Consider the following 23,713-nt stretch of genomic DNA (forward strand, 5'->3'; position numbering starts at 1 on the left):
CAACAAGAGTGTAGAGTATGCATTTATCTATTCTGTTATGTGATCAATGTTGAGAGTGTCCACTAGTGAAAGTATAATCCCTAGGCCTTGTTCCTAAATACTGCTGCGTTACTACTGCTTGTTTACTGTTTCACTGCGTTACTACTGCTGCAATACTACCACCATCAACTACACGCCAGCAAGCTATTTTCTGGCACCGTTGCTACTGCTCATATATATTCATACCACCTGTATTTCACTATCTCTTCGCCGAACTAGTGCACCTATTAGGTGTGTTGGGGACACAAGAGACTTCTTGCTTTGTGGTTGCAGGGTTGCATGAGAGGGATATCTTTGACCTCTTCCTCCCTGAGTTCGATAAACCTTGGGTGATCCACTTAAGGGAAAACTTGCTGCTGTTCTACAAACCTCTGCTCTTGGAGGCCCAACACTGTCTACAGGAAAAGGAGGGGGAAGTAGACATCAATGAGTATAGTGAGATTTAATTGGGCATTACGACAAAGTACATAGACCGTCATCCAACTGCATCTATGCCTAAAAAGTCCACCTTCAGGTTATCATCCGAACCCCCTCCAGTATTAAGTTGCTAACAACAGACAATTGCATTAAGTATTGCGCGTAATGTAACTAGTGACTACATCCTTGAACATAGCACTAATGTTTTATCCCTAGTGGCAACAGCACATCCATAACCTTAGTGGTTCTTGTCACTCCTCCAGATTCACAGAGGCATGAACCCACTATCGAGCATAAATACTCCCTCTTGGAGTTACTAGCATCAACTTGGCCAGAGCATCTACTAATAACGGAGAGCATGCAAGATCATAAACAACACATAAGCATAGCTTTGATAATCAACATAACAAGTATTCTCTATTCATCGGATCCCAACAAACGCAACATATAGAATTACAGATAGATGATCTTGATCATGTTAGGCAGCTCACAAGATCCGACAATGATAGCACAATGGGGAGAAGACAACCATCTAGCTACTGCTATGGACCCATAGTCCAGGGGTAGACTACTCACACATCACACCGGAGGCGACCATGGCGGCGTAGAGTCCTCCGGGAGATGATTCCCCTCTCCGGCAGGGTGCCGGAGGCGATCTCCTGGATCCCCCGAGATGGGATCGGCGGCGGCGGCGTCTCTGGAAGGTTTTCCGTATCGTGGTTCTCGGTACCGGGGGTTTCGTCACGGAGACTTTTTATAGGCGAAAGGGCAGGTCAAGAGGCGGCACGGGGCCCCACACCACAGGCCGCGCGGCCAAGGGGGCCGCGCCGCCTAGGGTGTGGCCCCTCCGTGGCCCCTCTTCGTCTCTCCTTCGGACTTCTGGAAGCTTCGTGAGAAAATAGGCCCCCGGGGCTTTGATTTCGTCCAATTCCGAGAATATTTCCTTACTAGGATTTCTGAAACCAAAAACAGCAGAAAACAAAGAATCGGCACTTCGGCATCTTGTTAATAGGTTAGTTCCAGAAAATGCACGAATATGACATAAAGTGTGCATAAAACATGTAGATAACATCAATAATGTGGCATGGAACATAAGAAATTATCGATACGTCGGAGACGTATCACGCCCCTGCCCCGGCCCCGCCGCAGCCCGCAGGCATTCGCCGCCCAGCGCCGCCCTGCGCCCGTCGAAGGGTTCTGTGCTGGCGAAGACGACACGCGCGTGATCGGCGGCGCCGTGCATTTGATGGGCTCGATCTGTGCGGCTCCCTGCTGACCCCCTGCGGCGATGGAGGAGGCCGACCGCGCCTGGGAGGAGGCCCTTATGCGCCTGGAGGCGGAGGATGGTGCTGCGGTTGCGGCCATGGCCATGGCCGCCGCGCCTCAAGTGGGCGGCTCTTCCACAGAGAAACACACCGGATGCACCCGTGCTGTCAAATTGCAGCAGTCTGTTGAGGCTATCCAAGTTACTGGTACTACAGTTTCATCCAAGTCATTCATTTCTTTTTCTGACACTAGAGTTTCTTCGAATTTGAGTAGTATAGGTATCTCGTTGGGTAGTGGTTCGGATGAGATTTTAGCTTCAGCTCATGTGTTGAGACAGACGGAGCTTGACCGTTTAACGGTTGCTCCAAATGGATCCACTGAGTCGGCTACTTCCATTGTTGACGATGATGAAGATGATGGCATCCTAGATGGTCATCTTCTCTCGGCTATAGTTGGAAGTGTGACAGAAGTTGATTTAGACCACTCAGAGCTCAGTTCAGTTTATGATCTAACTGCCTCTGAACGTGGTTCTAGATCATCGGCTGGAAAGAAATCTCGTAGGTATGGCAAAAATTCTAAATCCAAAATAGTTTCTCGATGAACGGCATGTTTCGGAATAGCAGAGGTCTTGGTGACTTGGCTAAGCATTCTCATATTGCCGATGGTTGTAGAGATTATGATTTAGATTTTATTGCTATATCGGAGACGGGTAGGCGAAATTTCACACAAAGTTTTCTCGACCGATTGTCAGGCGGAATTAACTTTCAGTGGTTTTCTCGCCCACCTCGTGGTAGATCCGGTGGCATTTTACTTGGCGTCCGCATAGATACCATGACTGTCTTAGCTAGTTCTGATGGAGAGTATCATATTAAGCTCGACATTCAGAATAAAGCAGACGGGTTCAAGTGGAGTCTGGTTGCCGTGTATGGTGCCACCCAGGATGCTTTTAAGGCTGACTTTTTACGTGAATTGGTAAATCTTACAAAAGATAATCCTTATCCGATTTTAATCGGAGGCAATTTTAATTTGTTGAGATTTCCTCACGAGAAAAGTAAAGGCCGTTTTGATGGACATTGGCCTTTCTTGTTCAACGCTGTCATCGATAGCCTTGATTTAAGGGAGGTGTTCATGTCTGATCGACAGTTTACTTGGGCCAACAGCTTGCCTGAACCCACTTACGAGAAACTAGATCGCGTGTTGATGGACACCGAATGGGAAAATAAATACCCTATGGTGTCTGTCCGTGCACTAGAACGTATTGTAAATTTGTCTGACCATGCCCCCATCTTCCTAACTACTGGGAATCCCCGTCCTGTGTGTAAACGGCCGTTCAAATTTGAACTTGGTTGGCTACATCGAGAGGGTTTTCATGATATGGTTAAGAAGGTTTGGGAGAGACCGGTCGGGGGCAGCTCTCCAATTCTGAGATGGAATAATAAGATGCGGTCAATGCGCAAACATCTCTCTGGTTGGGCTGCCCATACGGCTGGTATCCTTAAAAAAGAGAAGGCTCGCTTATCAAATGTTATTGATGAGCTTGAGGCTGTTGCGGAGGTTAGACCGTTGTCGACGCAGGAGATTGAACTTAAAAATCAATCAAATGCACAGATGGCGAGTCTCCTTCGTGAGGAGGAACTCAAATGGTATCAACGATCCAAAACCCAGTTCATATTGGAAGGAGATTCAAATACGCGATATTTCCATGCTTTAGCCAATGGGAGACATCGGAAAAAACGTATTCATTCTCTTACTCAAGATGAAGGGGTGATTGAAGGCCATGAGCAACTCAAATCTTACATTACTAGTTATTATAAAGGTTTGTTTGGTCCTCCGGAGGAAAGTACCTTCTCTCTTAATGAGGACTTAACGGACGATATACCCCAAGTTTCCATTGAGGAAAATGGTCTACTAACCACACCTTATACCGAGGAAGAGGTTCAGAAGGCAGTTTTCCAAATGGAATGCAACAAAGCACCGGGTCCTGATGGTTTCCCAGCCGAGTTTTATCAAACTTTCTGGGACACGATTAAATCGGACCTTCTAGATTTGTTCAGTGACCTACACTCTGGACAACTAGAATTATTTCGTCTAAATTTTGGTGAAGTAATCTTGTTACCGAAAGTTAATGAGGCAGAAAGGATTCAACAATATAGACCTATCTGCCTCTTAAATGTAAGTTTCAAGATTTTCACGAAAGTGGCCACCATTAGACTTAATACGGTTGCGGATCATGTTGTCCAGCCATCACAGACAGCCTTTATGCAAGGAAGGAACATCCTCGATGGTGTGGCGGTCTTGCACGAGACGGTACATGAGATGCATTCTAAGAAATTAAATGGGGTTATTTTAAAACTAGATTTTGAAAAGGCGTATGATAAAGTTAAGTGGTCTTTTTTACAGCAGACACTCAGGATGAAAGGTTTTTCTCCAGAGTGGCGCGCTCTGATAAATGATTTTGTGTATGGAGGTAGTGTCGCAATCCGGGTTAATGATGACACCGGTCACTATTTCCAAACACGAAAAGGGTTACGCCAAGGGGATCCGTTATCACCGATGTTGTGTAACATTGTAGCGGATATGCTGGCTATACTCATAGAGCGGGCTAAGGCTGATGGCCAGATTGAAGGAGTGATTCCACATCTAGTTGATGGTGGCTTATCGATACTTCAATATGCCGATGATACAATTCTGTTTATGGATCATGATCTTGAAAAAGCTCAAAATCTGAAACTAATTTTGGCGGCTTTTGAGCAATTGTCAGGACTGAAAATCAATTTCCATAAAAGTGAATTGTTCTGTTTCGGTGATGCCCAAAATGATATGACTCTGTATACAGAGTTGTTTGGTTGCGGGCAAGGCCAATTTCTGATTCGTTATTTGGGTATTCCGATTCATTATCGGAGACTTACAATCGCGGAATGGAAATTAGTGGAAGAAAGACTACAAAAACGCCTTAGTAGTTGGAAAGGTAAATTGTTGTCCCTACGTGGAAGATTGGTACTCATTAATTCGGTACTCACAAATATGGTACTGTATATGTTATCATTTTTCATCCTACCGAAAGGAATTCTGCATAAACTCGATTACTATCGATCCAGATTCTTTTGGCAAGGGACAGCGAGAAAAAGAAATATCGACTGGTTAAGTGGAGTATAGTTTGTAGTCCCAAAGACCAAGGAGGGCTTGGAGTTCATGACTTGGCAGTCAAGAATTCAGCTCTACTGGGTAAATGGCTGTTTAAGCTCCTCACTGAGGATGGGACTTGGCAAACTATTCTTCGGAGAAAGTATATTGGTTCGAAGACATTATCCCAAGTGGTTTGGAAACCAGGGGATTCTCACTTCTGGGCCGGGCTAATGGCGACAAAAAATGATTTTTTTCGCCATGGCACTTTCTCAATAAGGAATGGAGCACAGATACGGTTCTGGGAAGATGCTTGGCTAGACAATGCACCCTTAAGTGAACAGTATCCAGCTCTTTATACGATTGCTCGCCGTCAAGGTGATACCATTGCTACTGTAATGGCTACCTCACATCCGAATGTGACGTTCAGACGGGTTTTACTTGGACAAAGGCTTGTGGCATGGAATACCTTAATTCAACGGCTTGGAGATATTCAATTATCGGACGAACCAGACGAATTTAGATGGAACCTTCATGTCAATGGTACTTTCTCTGTAAAATCTTTCTACAATGCGATCCTTATTTCTGATTTACCAGTTGATAATAACAAGAAGATTTGGAAGATGAAGATACCATTAAAAATTAATTTTTTTGGATGGTATCTTCGTCGAGGGGTAATTCTCACCAAAGACAATCTTGTTAAGCGTAATTGGCATGGGAGTACTCGATGTGTTTTCTGTCATCACGACGAAACAATCAAACACTTATTCTTCCAGTGCCAGTTCGCGAGATCTATATGGTCAGTCATCCAAGTAGCGTCTACCTTGTATCCTCCGACTAGTGTTGCCAATGTCTTTGGCAATTGGCTTCATGGTGTCGATTCAAGGTTTAAGTTGCTTCTTAGGGTGGGGGCGCTAGCAGTTATCTGGGCGCTATGGCTATGTAGAAATGACAAGATTTTTAATGATATAAATTGCTCTTTGTTGCAGGTTATCTACAGATGTACAGGTATTCTCCGTTCGTGGTTACCTCTTCAGCGAGTGGAGAACCGAGACCTGTTTACGGAGGTCTGTACACGGTTGGAGGCTACGGCGAGGGATACTTTTTCCCAACATGGGTGGCAGCATAGTCTACGGATAGATGCTCCACCTACTCCTTAGGCGTTATATGATTCATCGTTCCGATATGTATCTCGCCTAGTTTTATTTTTTATCTTTTTGAACTTGAGACAACAAAACGGCTGTGTGCATCCTGGTTATGCAGAGGCTGGATGTAATTGCTTTTAAAAAGTAATAAAGGCATCCTTTATCGAAAAAATGTCACATCCCCTAGCTCACATGTCACAAGGAGCACTCGTCTCTCCCATTTATAAGCCTTCAGTCAACAAACGCCCGGGTCTAGCTAGGCTCTGATCTGAACTCTAAACTCGTGCTATTGCGTGACCGAGAGACCAGCTGCAGACATGGAGAACACTGGCTCCGCTTCCGGCGCCACTGTGGACGTGGGCTTCCCAGAGGCCGTGGTGCGGATCCTCGCCGTCGATGAAGACCCACTCTCCCTCATCACCCTCATTCGGACGCTCCAGGGCTGTGGCTACCATGGTAATGTTGGATCTCCTCTCCTGGATGCAGTTCTGATTCCTCGTAGCAGTTCTGCTCCCTGTTGCTGCCATATCCAGACCCGACCCCTCTCACATGTATCTATCTATGCGTGCAGTGACGGCCAAGGCGTCGCCGGAAGAAGCGCTGCGAGAGGTGCGGCAAAAGCCGGAGGGGTCGTTCGACCTCGTCATAACTGTGGCGCGCACGGAGGGGACAGGTATCGACGGCTTTGGCCTCCTCGAGCACCTCAGAAATCGTCTCCCAGTCATACGTAAGTCGTTTGCAATTAACCTGGAGGCTAGCAGCCTTGAATCCTTGATAGCGCTACCTACCTACTGATAGATCTGCATGTATTGCAGTGGTCAGCAACGAGCCCGAGCCCATGGAGACGATGATGAGGGGGTACCTGGGAGGCGCTTTCGAGTTCTTGACCAAGCCCCTGGGCGAGAAGGAGCTGCGCTACATCTGGAAGCACGTCTCCCGGTGGAGGATCAACGCCGCGAACGGCTCCGACCCTCGGTGGAGGAGATCCGCCGGAGCTGTGAACGGCTCCGGCGAGGGGAGCTCTCGCGGCGTCCGGCAACAAAAGAAGCGGTGCAGGACCACTAGGAAGACCCAGTTCAACTCGTTGCCGAACCTGCACGCGTTGTTCGTCGAGGCGGCCGAAGTGCTCCAGGGAACGGAAGGTGCGTACGTGAGACATAACCCGAAACGGGCGATCAAAGAAACTGTCCATCTATCTATCTGCAAGCCGATTTGGCCCTTCTGCTATTGCATCATGCCTGATTTGTTCTTACTTGCTTTATGTCTGGGTGCGCTATAGCTTTACAGGGTTGTAATTGTCTGCTTGCTAGTAGTAGTATTAATTGCACTAGATGAAATTGCACAATACTGTTTATATGTGTGATAACAAATTTTGAACTTGCATGGAACGTTCTAGTAGTACACTTTATCGAGTGCTCAATACATGTGAGCCTGTGAACCAACCATCCATCTTTCTAACTGCGTGTCAGTTTGGCTCTTTGTGTCATTGCATCATGCATGATTTGTTGTTTACGTGCTTAGTTTCTGGGTGCTAGCTTACAAGGTTTAGTACTAGTGACACGTATGTAAGAGCATCCCCATCAGATCGTGTATATTTAGGGGAAGTGACAGAAATCTCTAAGATTATGGATGTGCTGTTGCCACTAGGGATAAAACATTGGTGTTATGTTCAAGGATGTAGTCACTGATTACATTACGCGCAATACTTAATGCAATTGTCTGTTGTTAGCAACTTAATACTGGAGGGGGTTCGGATGATAACCTGAAGGTGGACTTTTTAGGCATAGATGCATGCTGGATAGCGGTCTATGTACTTTGTCGTAATGCCCAACTAAATCTCACTATACTCATCATAATATGTATGTGCATGGTCATGCCCTCTTTATTTGTCAATTGCCCAACTGTAATTTGTTCACCCAACATGCTGTTTATCTTATGGGAGAGACACCTCTAGTGAACTGTGGACCCCGGTCCAACTCTCTATACTGAAATACAATCTACTGCAATACTTGTTCTACTGTTTTCTGCAAACAATCATCATCCACACTATACATCTAATCCTTTGTTACAGCAAGCCGGTGAGATTGACAACCTCACTGTTTCGTTGGGGCAAATTACTTTGGTTGTGTTGTGCAGGTTCCACGTTGGCGCCGGAATCTCTGGTGTTGCGCCGCACTACATCCCGCCGCCATCAACCTTCAACGTGCTTCTTGACTCCCATCTTTGGTTCGATTAAACCTTGGTTTCTTACTGAGGGAAACTTGCCGCTGTGCGCATCACACCTTCCTCTTGGGGTTCCCAACGGACGTGTCAACCACACGCATCAAGCAAATTTCTGGCGCCGTTGCCGGGGAACTGAAGAAAAGTTACACCACAGAGATCTCTAACTCCCACGTCAACTTTGCGCCAGCAGCCGCCGCCTGAGCAGAGTGAAAGCCTTGTTATTTCTTACCTGTGGGGGAGAAAATAGGCTTCACAAATGTTGCCCAGTTCGGATAGATGCCATCCACAAGGTAGTAACCTTTGTCATAGGTGCGGCCGTTGGCCACGAACTCCACCGCCGACGTATCTCGGCCATTGGCTATCTCGGCAAAGAGTGCTGACCTCTGAAGAACATTGATGTCAATGCATGATCTGGACATCCTAAAGAAAGCATGCCAAATCCATGTCTCCTGATCGGAGACGGCTTCAAGTATGATAGTGGAGTCCTTCTTCTGTCCTCTGAACTGTCAATGCGAAGCTACTAGACAGTTCTTCCAAGAATACCCGGCAAACCACGCTCGGCATTGATGGCCAAGCGTTTAGCAGTGTCTTGGTACTGGGAGCTCTCAAGTACTCAGACCCAAACACCTCCACCATAGCAATTGAAAAGTGCTTGACACACTTGGTCTCTTGGATGTCACTCATCTCCAAGTTATCATCAACAAGATCTGGAATTCCATATGCCATCATGCGCAATGTGGCGGTCACCTTCTGGAATGTGCTATGCCCAAGCTGGCCGACTTCATTCCTTATTTGCTCAAAGAAGGTCTCATGAAACAACACCGCCTCGGCAATGAACTTGAACAACTTTGTCCCCATCCGAAACTGGCGATGGAACCACCGCTCGGGATTGATCAGGTGCTCGGCGAAGTAGTTGCGCATGAGTCCACTCTCGGTGAAGCTTTGCATGGCCAACGACTGAGCCGCCACGCTTCGGACGCTTGTCGTCGTTTTCTTTCTCCACCATATCAAACTCTTCATCGAACGTCGTGTAGTCGAGGGTGCTTGAACTGTCGCTTGAAGACATCTACAAATAACATAATTGTGTCATTTAACAAGATCTACACAAGATAACTGATACAAATAACATAAAATGTAGAAGAAAAAGATCAAGAAACTACCTTTGCCACACCGTCGAACACCGGCTATGCGCCCCGGAGTTGCACGGTCGCCGCCGATATAAGGGTGTGTCGAAGGCAACACGAACGAGTTGGAGGCAGGCAGGATCATCAGAAGGGCCGTCGTGAGGCGGGCTGGGCAGGGTGAGGCCGCCGCCGACGGTGTGGAGGATGATGGGCGGTGAGGCGGAGCCGATCAAGGCCCGGCTGATTTCGGCTGAACTTGGCCGCGCGGTAGCTCACTAGTGTCAGATCGATGCTGCCCGAGATCGTGCAGCCCATAGACTGCCGGCAGATGGCCGCGGCGAGCCAGAATCGTGCCTCCGGGCGGCGGACAACTTCAGCTGTGGTAGGGTGTCTCTGTCCATCTCGACTTACGATGAGACTCCAACGAGGCGCAGGAGGGCTCGGTAGGCGGCGGGAACGCATCGGCGGGCGGCGAGGAAGCGTCGGCTTGACGGATTTTGGTTGATTTTTCGGCGGTGGCACGGAGGATGCGCGAGTTGGGAGTAGCTGGGCGAGCGCTGGGGCACAGGAAAAACGGTTGGAGGAGGCATGTGGCCAGCGGATGGATTATACACCACCTCGCCAAGTGGTGTCAATTTACACCACTTGCGGCAAATTATACATCAGGTGTAAAAGTTGGACCACCTCTGGGACCACTTTTTTTACACCTACACCATCTGATCTAGCTCTATTTTTGCTTCTAAGTAGTGTATATGACAGGTTTTTTACACCGACACCATCAGATGCCATGCTCTAAGTGTCTACTTAATAGTATTAATTGTCCTGGAGAAGATGAAAATACTGTTTATACATGTGAGGGAATTTTTTAAAACTTACACGCAAATTGGAATGTTCAACTAGCACACTGTATCAAATGCTCGATACTGGATCGGCCATTTGGTCATGTTTGAATGGCTGATCTGTAGTCGTTGTTAGAGTGTTCTGTTTTCCGGTCGATTAGTTTAGAGCTCAAATAAGACATCTCTAATGGCTAAAGCTATGTCAGATAGTTGTGTTTTGTGTAAGCCATGTAGAGTGGTAACTGTATCATCCAGGAAGTTTATATCTAGTAGTATGTAGCTGGTGTTATGATCTCTAGCTTAGTGTGCAGTTTTTTTCTATATAAGTTATTTTGTTGGTGATAGCTAAAAATACCTGTGAGTACAATCTTTGTGCAAGCACCACTGAGATGGTACTTCTCGTGGAGGACATGAAGCAGGGGACAATCTAGCACAGGATGCATGTATCGGTACTCTATATCTATAGAGAACGTACCCACACTAGTAGAAAATAGCTTATATGGATCATGTGATCCGTGACGTGGCAAACTAAAAAACGCCACAGGTAATATTTATGGGGTGGCGTATTTTGGTGCATCACCGGTATGGGCGGGCCTACCACTGGCGTGGCAGAACGAGTGCCACACCACATTAATGTGGGACCCACGAGCCAACTTCACCCATGTCACCTTGGTCGTTGGATGGAAAAGCACCATACCAAATAAAACACAAGTTGTGCACTAGCATATTTGCACACATACTTCATTTCATATGAATCTACCCAAACTTCGGTCTGGTGGTTCCAGAGTTTCCCAAAATGTCCATGTATTTTGTCGTTGTCTGCATGAGGTTTTATCTGCTATGAGTTCCATGTTGTCTCGTCAAGTTCTAGATAGTATTCAAATCCGAATAAGCTAGAGTGAGGATTGATTCTAACAAAAAAAGCAAGGTTCTTTTTGTAATAATGACAACAGCCACTAGATCTTACTCACCATTTCTCCATCCAACAGTCCAAGAAACATGGGTGCAGCCGGTGGACAAATTTAGCTAGTGCGCTGCATAGATTCTCGATCTTTATACTTATGGTAGTCTCTAGTGTTAGGTTGGAATTATTTTATTAATAGTCTGGTAGGGTGGTATATGTATGTTTTTCTTGCTTTTCTGTTCATAAGAGGAAACATCCATTAAAGTCAGCCAACCTTTATAGGACCATACGTGAATAGAAAGGAAATTACACTTAAGTCTTTGGAGAAATTGATGCCATCTTTCTCCTACACTTCTCGGTTGAACGTGACATGCACGAAGCTTGATGTTGCATTTGGACCTCCAGACCATGTAGAAGTATACCTCACAATACCTCGGGATGGGTCACGCTAAAAAGGCCCAATTTTGAAAACCTAGGCCTTATATTGGCAAGGCCCGACAATAGGGCTAGAGAATCAGGCCTGATCAAGACCCGAACTGAGGAAAATCCTAGCGGGCCTTGGATCAGGCCCCAGTTGTATCCTGCCAAATTCCAATATCAAACCCATCCCGTCCTAACCGTTGAGCTGAAAATGTAGGCCTGATGGCATGGCCCAACCTAGCTTGGCCCGGGATTTTTTGGGTCGGGCTTTGACCAATTATACACCAGAGCACGGAAAACATAATTGATGCGACAACCGGGATGTCGAGGTCACAACTAGAAGATGCCAACAATAGTAATGTGAGAAACAGGTCCCTACCACGGAGAATAAAGTGTGACAAGGGTTGGACGACCAACCTTGATCCGGGGGCAGACAAATCCAAGGAGACATGTTCCCTCACTATCTCATACTTGAAAACGAAGTTGGCCGAACCTCACCGGATGGAGAAAAAATCATCAGACCATGACACGAAGAATAGGGACTAGAACGAGATCCAACACTTTAGAAGTGTAGGAACCGTAAGATTTCCAGCCCTCTTCAACGCTAGGGAGGAGAAGTATGTTGACGAGGTGTATGTGGATTTGGGGAAAGCCTTATTATTCGTCCACACAATCTTTCCATCACCACCATAGCATCATCGTCTATTGAACAAACCCTAAGAGACCTAATTACAGTGCCACATCATAGATCTATGGTCCCCAATTCTGAGCTCCCTCTGCTTGCACTAGCAGGAGGAAGAGAAGGGGATATGTTGATTGATGGCTAGGAGTAGAGGGAGTCGTGTCTGAATTTTTCGTATGAGAAATAAGATTGTTTGTTCTTCTGTTAGTTGAATGTTTCATTTATTAATATGAACTAATTGACAAAAAGGACATGCCTGATGTTCTATGTGAGTGGACTCTTCTTGCATGCCAGATGATATTATACCCGTCATGACGGAAACAGAGTGTACGGGGCGTGAGTAGCTGGAGGGCATGTGAATTCTATGGAGTTGTCCGAGATCTAGAGTTCAACTACATGAGATTCGGTTGGATGACCATAAGTTTGTTAGTAATTTGTATGGAGTAAGATTTTTTCTTAATTTATTTGTATGGAATAAGAGTTAACCTACTATCTTGTCACCTTAAGTAGATACATCTTCAAGAATTGCAGAGCTAACTCTCGGCGACTGTGGACAACTGCTCGAACTCAATCGATAGTTCTCCATTAAACAATAGTGTTAGTATATATATGGGCTAGCAACGATGCTTTTTTGGGTTAACACAGGAGTTGCTGCAATTGACCATGCCCATGATTGGAAAGTGAGTTGGCTCACCACTTCTAGATAGTGTATAAAACAACGAGTGTCATCATCTAAAAGGACTCGCTGTGTTAGCTTCCACAGGGTCCCATTGGTTTGCACATGAAAGTTGGTTGGAGCATATGTCGAAGAAAGGTCCTGAGCATGGCATATAGAACGGTTATTCACTGTTCTTGAGAAGCCACTTGTCTTCCGACCGCTACACTAGTTTGGTAACTTGTAAAATCATCAACGATTTATTCCTAGAGTAGGTTGGCAAGCATAATGCATGATACACAATGACCAAGGCAGGATAGCTGACCATCTTCTCCTATTTTCATAATTTCCATGTGTGGAGAGGATATATTCGTTATCCTCTAACTTTCGTGAGAGATGCGTTGCAGTTACAAATATACACTTTCCTAACACATGGAGTAATGTCTATCATAAAGCATGTACCTCTTCAAGATCGACCATATATTGGCGAAGAGGTAGAAGCTGTCACATTTTCTCTTAATCTTTTTTTCGCTATGTTCATACCTTTGTACCACGTAAAAACACACAAGTATCTTCAAGCGGATTTACAATGGTTCCTTCATAAGGACATCAATGATTTGTTGGAGGTATGAGCCGAAGTTAGCCTGGAGTAATATTGTGTGTGTGTGGTGGTTCTCATATCTTGAGAACTTTTCATGCTTCTATGGTTACATAAGTTTAATAAACTCTACATCATTGGCTCCTTGCTCGCCTAGGATGATTAAAGTTATCAGCTCCATGGGAGCGCCGAGGCATATACCCCGCTTACCCTACTTTGTTGATTTCAATGGGGAGCCGTGAATCTAAACTCTATCCTCGACTTCGCCAGACTATCGGGTAGTGAATGCTCAATTTTCTACAATATTTTGGCAGTTATGTGACGTACACCTAATCAAGTACCTCCTCAGCAAAAATAGACACCGCTTCTGGGTCCATTTGGATTGAAGAACAATTTGTATAATCTTTTCCCATATCACATCCCTCGTACATTCCCGCTAGAAACAACATTTAGTCAAGGAGTGGTTTCGTCTAGAAATATTCAACTCATTGGCTTTGATATTGAGGCTCAAGCATGACAGATGGTGAGCGACATTATGTCATAGAGAGGCATAAAACACAAGAGATCGTGTGTTAGTTTACAAATATCGAGATGGTGCTTGTGTTACCATGGCTATGTTTGTGTTCTAAGTTATAACAACATCTACGACCTCTTGCCATAGGTCAATAATGAAAGTGACACACTTGGGTGTGAGCTTCGATAGGTTCTCTGATTTTCCTTTTCATCATTGACAAGGGCATCGAGCGTCCATTATTTTTCCTCAAACTTTTTCCATGGAAAGCGGTGAGAGGAAAATCATAAATGTTGTACCATAGTTGGGTGGTTAATATAAGGTAAACTTAACCGATATTTCTAAATAAAGAAAATAGGAATATTTAATATAAGAAAATAATGTAATAATAAACATAAAAAACCATATCCCCGGCCCCCCTATGGTTCCCATGGTCAAAGCTCAGCTAAAGACACAATCAAATTCATTTAGCAAGATTGAACCCATTGGCTTCAACTCAAATGGCTTTCATCTGATACATAAACCATCCTTATGTTGAACCAATGCCTAGAGCACTACCAATCAGGCGGTTGTTTGCACATATCGATAAACGCTCATGTTACCATGCTTGTGCTTGTTCATAAACTATAAAAGTGTGTGTGGCCTCTTCCTCGTCTAGGTCAATATTTGGAATGACACCCTTGAGGAGTTACTGGTAATCTAAACATGCTCGCCAAAATAAGGTATCTCTTGGAGACCTACTATAAGTTGGAATAGAAAAATAACTCATATGAACTTTCCCCGCGATCAAGTTTCCCCCACGTTCTAGTATTTAGATTACATCAAAGCACACACTTAAGTTCGTATATAAGATTCAAGAAGATGTACTTAGAAGAGCTTAACCAGTTGCAAGGTGATAGGTGGTGGTTAACATTATCTCAAAGCAAGGTCAAGAGATGTAATTGTCCAGCAGCTCATTGATCTTGCGAAGATGATTATAATTGGACGTCTCGGCCACTTTTTGTAATATATAAAATTGTCGACAATCTCTTCCCGCACTAGGTCGATAATGACAGTGATACTCTCCAGGCAAGCTGTGGTAGCTATCCCTCTTGTACTACTTGTTCACTGCCATGTTCTCCAAGCCTCTTATCTATATCATCTAAATTTCCAGGGAGATTGTTGAGTGGTGAACACGCAAGATTCTAACATATATTGGTGGTACCGTAAAGAAATTAGTCCAACACACACTCATCTATAATAGGTACATCTTCAAGATTCAGCGTTGATCACAACAGATAAAGAAATGCTATGGATTTTGCCCCTCTATCTCATTGCCTCTATGCTCCCACGTAGACATGTCCATCGTAAGCTTGAATAGGGACATAACTGAAAATCCTAGGCTAAGTTAGGTCCGGCCTGGCCATCAGGTTGGGCTTGGGCCTAGAATCTCGGCTCATTCTACTTCGCGAGCGAGACTTGGGCCTTAGAAATAAGACTGTTCATGCGGTGTACCAACCTAGACCAGAAGAACTTGATCACAACAAATCAGACCATTGATCACAACAGATAAAGAATTGCTAAGGATTTTGCCCCTCTATCTCATTGCCTCTATGCTCCCACGTAGACATGCTCATCGGAAGCTTGAACAGGGACATAACTGAAAATCCTAGGCTAAGTTAGGTCCGGCCTGGCCATCAGGTTGGGTTTGGACCTAGAATCTCGGCTCATTCTACTTCTCGAGCGAGACTTGAGCCTTAGAAATTAGACCGTTCATGCGGTGTACTAACCTAGACTAGCCTAAAATCCCTCTTTTTGCAACTTTGGGCCACCCGAGTCCAAAATTTCTCGTTGGGGAGGGCTTGGGCTCTGATTTTTCACAGGCTTTTCCGGGCCCACCGGAGTATGGCTAGGGTTATTTCAAACCATGTATAAGAAAAAAGTAGATTTACTTAACAAGATTCAACACATTTTCTTCGACATGGCAGTGTTTAGGCATGAGATACTAGATGCACCATTGATTATGTCAAATCAAGGCATATATTAGGTGAGTTTGTGATATGGTTTGCAATACATGAGGAAGCTGATCTTGCTATCATCCCTATGTTAGTTTGGTATATCAGAAAATCTTCTAGCACACTTCCTTGCCTAGGATGACAATGGTGGTGACACGCTTGGGTTGGCCAATGCAACTGTCTCACATCTTGTTATTACTTCATTGGCAAGGGAGTTGAGCTTCTAATATTTGGCATCTAATTTTGCATTGCATGGCACCGAGGAAAAGAACATGTATTTTCTACCAAAATTGAGTGCTATTTATTGTGCTAGTAATACAACGCCTTCTCATCATAAATAGATAACATTTTAAGGTCCATTGTCTATTCTCTATTGGGATAGATTCAGAGTTGGAATGATTATCCCCTCAATCACAGGTACGTTCCAACGTCAACACTAGACCAAAAAAACATCAAGACTAGACTGAAACATTAACTTGGAAATTTCAACATGTTCTCTTTAGTACGGCCCAAACAACTAGCCAGCGAGAGGCGGCATACGAGGGCTAGAAATTGTGCGGCGGTTTATAAATCTCAAGGAGTCACTCGTGTTGTTCGTTATGTGGTTTTTTTTTGTGGGGAGGGGGGGTAATGGGGTTTAGGTCATGCGTGCATATGCATGGTAAAGGTTCAGATTGTGGATTTCTATGTCTCCACGTTGCCCTCACAACTAGAGATTTTTAATTCATCCTTTGAGAGAGAAATTTTTCGAAAAGATTTTGTTGTTTTTTCCAGAGAATGGCCAAAAAAGTGCAGGCATGCTTTAGTCAAGGGGCATGTAATTCAGGGCTAATTAAGCATGTTTGGCCTGAAATAAATATATCGCATGTATTGATTAATATTGTTTTTTATCTTTCTGAACTCTGCCCGTTTGGCATATTTTTGGTTTTCTAATGCAGGATATTGTCTCAAAGGGATACGTGAACTCTTGTCAGCTCAAGGTATAGAAATACCTATAGACCAAGCCACAATCCATCTGGAGGTACGATTTTGACTAGCTAGTTGAAGTTTCTAGATTCGATCTGAAACTAAGTTTTGTGCAGTATTCATATGATCATGACATTATCATAAATAATACTCAACTCAACTACCCAAGCATCTACTTATTGATGTTCTCACGAAATTTCAGATATACGAAAGGGACCGTCTAATTAATCATCTATCTGGCGAGCCCACAGACATGTCATCTCATTATAACAATTCAGGGAACTATTTGACGTATCAAAGTTCAGGATCCTATATGAGATCTCATGGAGCTACAAATGTTAACCAGCTAAGTAATGGTGCATTACCACGCTGTCGTGGCGTTCTTGGAAATGAGAGCTACAGAGCTAGTCATGTTGGACATCTTCACAACAATGGCAATCACCATGGCAATTCTAGTGGTTATGGCAATGCTAATGCTAATGCTAATGGTTATTGTGGTAAAGGTCCAGAAAACAGAAGCATGGTTAGTGCACCTCCATCTTTCAACCAAGCACAACAAGTACAATAGACAATGGCCACTCCTGGTTTGGTTCCAAGATTCAGCTACCACGGCAGCACCCGTGGGATAGCAATGTTGGGTGATGGTGATGACATGGTGAGAAGCTACCAGCTGGGTGAAATAGAGGCCATCCAGAACAATGCAGCAACATGTATGACCCAAGGAATCCATGAAGCTGGCGCTGCTGGTCAAGCCAGTGCATCGCATGCTCAAGACTTCACTGACTTTTTAAACTGGGAGAGCACTTGTGGAAACGGAATAACTGGGCCATCAGATGCAATGTGATCCAAGTGAGGACGAAATTAAAAAGCTTAATAACTAGCAGGTATTGTTCTAATTTTTCCATGCATGCATTTTCTTTTTCTTTTTAAATTTAACCATTTAGTGTGACTGCTTGAATCCATGCCCCTTGAGAAGTCAAGTTTGCAAAATAGTGATGCAAATACATTAGTCAGTGTTATAATTATGTGTAGTCACAACGTAAAGGTCAGGTTCTTTTACATGGAATTACAATTTATTGGAAGCATTTCAGTTCATGGTTTATCTTGTCCATAATTTTCTTAGAACCATTGGACCTGATACTACCCCGCTGATTGCTGATGGGCACTGCATATTTATTTTCTTCATTCTCTTGATCATATAAAGTAGTTTTACATGGTAACCGTACCTAAACTTTTTTGTTTTAATTGGACAGGGCATACATTAATTGCAAGCTTTATATATAAAGCTGGGCCAAGGGCCTTCTCTTTAAAAGGGCATACATTAATTGCAAGAATGCTAACCCTGCCTATGATGAATTAGCAAGGAACATGGTGTGCTCTCCTCTATATGAATGAATCGATCTTCAATTTGGTTATTTATGAAGTAGAAATAAAGTACTATTCTGTAAAATAAGTTAACTGTTGATACTGTTCATGTACTAAGTTAATTTGAAGATATGTATGCGTGAGACTTTGTCTTGGAATCTGTATGGTGCTGCGAAAATACGTGTGGCGCTGTCTTATGTGATTTTATACAGTCCAGTCTAGGTAAGTAGAACTATTCCTCTTCGCTGCCCTCCTCTATGCTTTCAACTGACATTGCCCCTGCAAACTTGGCGTGCTAGTATATACTGCATTCACAACCCACACTAACTCTAAGTTCAGGGCTCCCGCTCAGTGAAATGCTAAATCTTGATAAAGACGTAGATAGAGACAAAACGAGGCATGGAACCACTATAGTATCAAAATATATAGAGTGTGTATTTGGACTCCGGTCCGAAGGCGGAGACATGATTTTTATATTGGGGTATTTGAAGTAACAATTTTTTTTGCTAGACACTAGATAAGATCAAAACTACTACTCATAGCATGAGACGGTCTCTTATAATTCCGTTACATTGCAAGAACAAGAAGAAACATTGATTTTAATTCTATGATTTTTTTTTGGAAACGAGAAATGAATCAAATGATGTCTTCTATTCTCGGTTGTGGAAAAGTCTCAGAAGCTGGGGAGTTGATAAGAAATGAAGAAAACTTGATGAAATGAAGAAAAGTCTCGTGTGTTTAGCAACGCACGAGAGCAATGTAATGAACTGCAACTCATCGAGCACATAAAGGAGGAGCTTTCCCTACCCTTTGAGAGCTGAGTGAACCGGCATCGAGAGAGTAGGCTTCAGGGTAATTGCGTGTGCGTGTGGAGAACCCTGCTAACTAGGATGTTTGCTTTCTTGTAAATTGTTGCTCCTTCTTTTATAAAAAATAGGACATTTGCCCGTGCGTTGCTACGGATTTTTTTTTAAAAAAAATATACAACTTAAAATTTCACTCTAGGAAATTAGTTGTTTAATGAGATGAATAGTTGTTGATGAATTAAATCTCAAACCCGCAAGCTTTTTTAAATGCAAATGAGAAGTTGCGCCGTAGAAGGTGCTCCGGCAGCAGAGGGGCACGTTGTTACGGTTTTTCTAAAACCTTTTTTATGCCACGTAGAATTTCATTCCAGGAAAGTAATTGTTTAATGAGATGAATAGTTCTTGATGAACTAAATCTCAAACCCGCAAGATTTTTTTAAAGGCAAATGAGAAGCTGCATGGTAGAAGGTACTCTGGGAGCATAGGGGCACCATGAAGAAGCTTAAACTTGTGTAGGTATGCGGGTTATCTCTCGCAGAAGTTTTAAACTTGTAGTAATTGTAGATATACGGGTCATAGTCTCTTATAGTAAACACTTAGATGAAAATATGCTTATATTAATTAAGTATCTTTGCTAGGAAATTTGTCAGTGCGTTGCTACGGAAGAGAAAAATAATATTTGTCATAGAAATGCACCATCTTCCGCCTCAACATAGGCGATGCCTAGATCTTCACCGATCCCGTAATATTCGTCCGAGACGACATGTGGTTGTGGGAGACGGCAACGGATTCAACAAAAAGTGGAATGGATCTTCCTCTCTCCCACCCGCTTGTATGCACCATCGTGGTGGTCTATGCTGGAGGCTAGAAAACAATTAACCCATAATTTAACATAATGTAGACATTGTCAATGAATCCAATTTCTGATCAAGAGCAATTAACATATTTTTCTGATACTTACTGTTTTTGATACAGATATGTTGGTAAATGTATCTACTGCATTATGATCGTTCCTAGGTGGATCATTTTTCTTGTTATCAGGACAGAGCGAATTTCTCATCTAGATTCACCTAGAATTTCAGGAACAATAGAAGAAAGAAATTAATTAGACGGGAAATTCATTGAGCACCTAGAGAAAAGAAAATTAGAGTAAACCTGTTTGACTTCTTCTGCGTAGGTTGTGCTTGCACATCTATTTTACCAATAACCGCATGATATCCTCAAACTGTACCAGGTGTAGCAAACTTTTATCAATCACCGCATTTTGTAATTTGCACATCATGTAATAATAGTAAAATTTGCACATCTATTTTTGTAAAATAAAGTAGAGCAAGACTTCATTGATAGGCCATCTTACCTAGAGCTGCAAAGTTTAACCTAATGCATTACAATATTACATATGCAGCTAGATTGGCAAATTCTGGGTAATTTGGCTTTTCGTAGCAAAAGTGGGGGATCCGGAAAAACAAATCCCTCCTGGCTATTGCAACCACAGGATCCATTGCGTGCTGCTTCATGTAGCTAAATTCTGATAAATATCCCCAATTTATTTTTAATAAATATAAGTACGTGATAAATTTAGACAGATATCTTCCTTTAAATGTAAGTACATGACAATCAGCTCAGAAAACCTGCATGGAAAAAGAATAAGAAAGTTCCGGGTCTGAATGCCTGATGATGCAAGTGAAGCCAACCATTTTTTTGCCAATAAATTTTAGTAATCGGTCTGCTATCTAAATACTTGCAAGGTTGTTAACTGCAACGACTAAGTGCATATGATGTTTGGTACTGCCAAACTTTGCATCAGAGCTTCAGAGGTGTGTAAGTGATACATCGTATACGATGAGGTAGTTGAATCAGGTAAGTGACGTACACATATTGCAGCTTGGACAAACAAGCAGCGACAGAATCAGGCCATCGGCAAAATAACAAGTATGGCATCTTGGAATTTCGTCTTGGTGCGTAGCTCGAGAACCTGCTACGCCGGGATGCTGACCAGTGGCCGCCTCCAGCGGCAGTCCGCTGACGAATTACGGCTGGCTCCCCGGCAAGGCTGAAGTCGGCGAGCTGTCACCGGTCGGAGCACGGGCATGAAGCAGACGACCATGTCGGGACCCTCCCGTGGTCAAGGCGCAGATATGAAATTCCCATCCGAAATTCTCGAACTTTTAAGCCGTACCAGCCTACAGTTTACTTTAAATAAATTCAAGAAAATCTTCTCCGCGCACAAGATCACCGACCCTCCCGGTAACCATGGTCGAGGGACTCGAGGCGCAGATGAAATTGCAGTGCTTGATGAACCTATTGCTCTCCCCCATGGTATCAGAGGATTAGAGCAGCGCTGCACGAACCATCCACCCTAGTTCTTCCAAATCCCATCTGAAATCTTCGAACTTCCAGGCAGTAACAGGCTGCAGTTTACTTCAAATAAATCCAAGGAAATCCACTCCGAGCACAAGATCGCCGAATCACGATTGAATCGAAATCCCAGAAATTGAGGAATTAAATTCTGACAAAAAAAGGGGATGTTCCTACATTGGCATTGCATAATCCTGAAGCAAGAAAGCAAATTGATGGGGGGGGGGGGGGGGGGGGGAATTCCTATACTGACCTGGGGAGTGGGGATTCATGGAAAATGCCATCAGAATGGAAGGTACACTGAGCATCATAGATAGAGCCTTATTGGGGAACCTCCAAGAGCAGCCGCATCATACGAGATCCGGCAGGACGGGGCAGTTGGGAGCCGACGCTGAAGTTCAGAGGAGGGAGAGGGATAGTTCGGTGCAGCCTAGACTTCGAGAGCTCGGCCATATGGTGGAGACAGGGAGCTCGCCGGGCAGCGGCGCAGGGGACCTGAGTTGGCGGCAGATCTCGGTGTCAGGAGACAAGACGGGGCGAAACGGGGCAGGAGCAGCAAAAGGGAGCGGACACTTCCGCTGCACATGAGGCGGATGGTACGCCGTCGGGGCCCACGCCGGAGATGGAGCCGTGGAGGCCGGGGGTAACCGTGCACAAGTAGCGGTGGTGGAGGCCGGCGACTGCTCTGTGCTCTCGCGTGGGGAAGGAAATTAGAAGGAGGCCGCCCATGTGCGATAAGGATGGTCAGTTATCAAACCGTTCGATCACTTAGCGGTGGCATGCCCTGTAGTTTCCACCGAAAATAAGGGTTAAAGAAAAAACGGACGAAAAATTTGGGGAGAAACCTTCCTTCCTTTATTAGTAAGTAAAGAAAAAGTATCTATGTTGGGGCATGCTTATAGAAAAAAGACTTCTGGGAACAGGGCGAGGCAGCGATGGAAACGGGGCGAGAAATACAACGACAACAGCGGAACAGAGGGACCGGTAAATGGACGAGTTTGTCGCTTAAGATTGGGACACAATTACAATATCACGCCCTAGTCCCTTCCTTGTTCTATTGAATCCAAAGGGGCACAACTTGACATAACTTTTCAAAATACTCGTCGATACTCGTATCTGATGATTCTTTTTCCGGTGGCCTGTCTCGTGCCATAATTAATTCACACTGCTTAGTGCTTACAAGCAGTAAGGCAGAATCTCCATCCGGCCGGAATCAGACGGGGGTGGCATCGTGACTATCATGACGACGATTCCACGAAACGAACACCACCAGTGTCGGACTCGGCGTCAGATGCTTCGCGTCCGACGACCATGCCTTCGCCGCAGGCTGCGCCGGCCACCGTGCGGCCATCCCTCCTCCTCGCCCGCCACCGCCGCCGAGCCTCCATCATGGTGTGTTTCTTCCGGCCGCGCTCTTGCAGGACCTTGCCGCACGAGTTGCAGGAGACGAACTGGCCCTCCATCCTGACGCGGCGAAGCTCGCCACAGTGGCTGCACGCCATGACCGCCATCGCCACGTGCCGCCCCGCGGCGCCGGACATCGTCATCTTCATGTAGGCACGGAGGCGCGCGCTGGTCGGGAATCGATCGTCGCGGTTGGTCACTGCATCGTCGTTTGATTTGCTCGGTCTCCGTTTTTCTGAATTCTGATGCCTACAATATATATATTTGTACGCGAGTCAGGGACTCAGGGTTGGGGACGGAGACACGCTTTAGCTGCAGCCTGCAGGTGTCTTGGCAGCCAAGTTCGCCCTACTATTTTAGTTTGCCTTGGATCCTACCCCAGTGGAAGGATTTCCATATGATATAGGAAGAGTAGACCACACGTAATCTAGAAAGAGCAGGTTACTGAACCCGGAAAGGGGTGGGAAGTCTGGAAAGAGGCAAAGGCATTTTGGTCGGCCTGTCGGTCAGGTAAGCTTCCATACCATTGGATTTAACATTTTCACGTGCAGATCTTGACTTCCAAAATGCATGAAAATCCGCACAATAATTTCTTCAGGACAACGTCCAAACCCCCAATTGAAACAGAAATATATTTGTAAAATGCTCCAAGTCCAGAGGGCACTCACCTTGTCCACATAATAAGATTAAAGAGGGGAAAGATGAATGCCTTCCTTGGCAACACCAGAGATAAAAGAGATGGGATTGAGGAAGACGATCAGGAACGCAGAAGTAGGAAGATGATCCACATGCTCCCCCATCACCCATGTGGAGCATGCAGTCGAGGTCCACATTAACAAAGCATAGAGCACCTGACTGTTCGTTGCTTTGGCTT

The 23,713-nt window shown here is 44.6% G+C and overlaps 2 protein-coding genes and 2 long non-coding RNA genes across 5 annotated transcripts; 2 read left to right on the plus strand and 2 right to left on the minus strand.

Annotated features, from left to right (window-relative positions):
• The first annotated feature begins 6,307 nt into the window (after positions 1-6,307).
• On the plus strand, positions 6,308-7,285 carry LOC139833418 (two-component response regulator ORR27-like). Its single transcript, XM_071823711.1, has 4 exons — positions 6,308-6,446; positions 6,562-6,717; positions 6,806-7,132; positions 7,278-7,285. Exons 1-4 carry the CDS (start codon positions 6,308-6,310, stop codon positions 7,283-7,285), a joined length of 630 nt encoding a protein of 209 aa, XP_071679812.1.
• A 1,146-nt stretch (positions 7,286-8,431) lies between these two features.
• Positions 8,432-9,161, minus strand: LOC139833421 (uncharacterized). Its single transcript, XM_071823713.1, has 2 exons — positions 8,766-9,161; positions 8,432-8,716 (listed from the first exon to the last, which is right to left on the minus strand). Exons 1-2 carry the CDS (start codon positions 9,159-9,161, stop codon positions 8,432-8,434), a joined length of 681 nt encoding a protein of 226 aa, XP_071679814.1.
• Positions 9,162-16,876: 7,715 nt separating this feature from the next.
• Positions 16,877-18,429, plus strand: LOC139833897 (uncharacterized). Its single transcript, XR_011749384.1, has 3 exons — positions 16,877-16,961; positions 17,109-17,790; positions 18,160-18,429. It is a non-coding gene; the product is annotated as an uncharacterized lncRNA (long non-coding RNA).
• A 1,244-nt stretch (positions 18,430-19,673) lies between these two features.
• Positions 19,674-22,233, minus strand: LOC127315250 (uncharacterized). Of its 2 annotated transcripts, none has more exons than XR_007860072.2 (5): positions 21,689-22,233; positions 20,951-21,586; positions 20,233-20,302; positions 20,039-20,147; positions 19,674-19,941 (listed from the first exon to the last, which is right to left on the minus strand). It is a non-coding gene; the product is annotated as an uncharacterized lncRNA (long non-coding RNA). The 2 variants fall into 2 exon arrangements; XR_007860073.2 differs by having other exon boundaries at positions 20,951-21,488; positions 21,689-22,225.
• Positions 22,234-23,713: the final 1,480 nt, after the last annotated feature.

This window comes from Lolium perenne, chromosome 1 (genome assembly GCF_019359855.2).
Source record: "Lolium perenne isolate Kyuss_39 chromosome 1, Kyuss_2.0, whole genome shotgun sequence".
Lineage (NCBI taxonomy): Eukaryota > Viridiplantae > Streptophyta > Magnoliopsida > Poales > Poaceae > Lolium > Lolium perenne.

What these genes read in the sequence shown, in the direction of transcription:
- LOC139833421 (XM_071823713.1), bottom strand. Translation starts at nt 9,161, where the DNA reads ATGCAAAGCTTCACCGAGAGTGGACTCATGCGCAACTACTTCGCCGAG. An exon ending in GGCCATCAATGCCGAGCGTG is followed by an intron (nt 8,717 to 8,765) that starts GTTTGCCGGGTA and finishes TCGCATTGACAG; the next exon opens with TTCAGAGGACAGAAGAAGGA.
- LOC139833418 (XM_071823711.1), top strand. Translation starts at nt 6,308, where the DNA reads ATGGAGAACACTGGCTCCGCTTCCGGCGCCACTGTGGACGTGGGCTTC. An exon ending in CCAGGGCTGTGGCTACCATG is followed by an intron (nt 6,447 to 6,561) that starts GTAATGTTGGAT and finishes CTATGCGTGCAG; the next exon opens with TGACGGCCAAGGCGTCGCCG. An exon ending in AAATCGTCTCCCAGTCATAC is followed by an intron (nt 6,718 to 6,805) that starts GTAAGTCGTTTG and finishes CATGTATTGCAG; the next exon opens with TGGTCAGCAACGAGCCCGAG.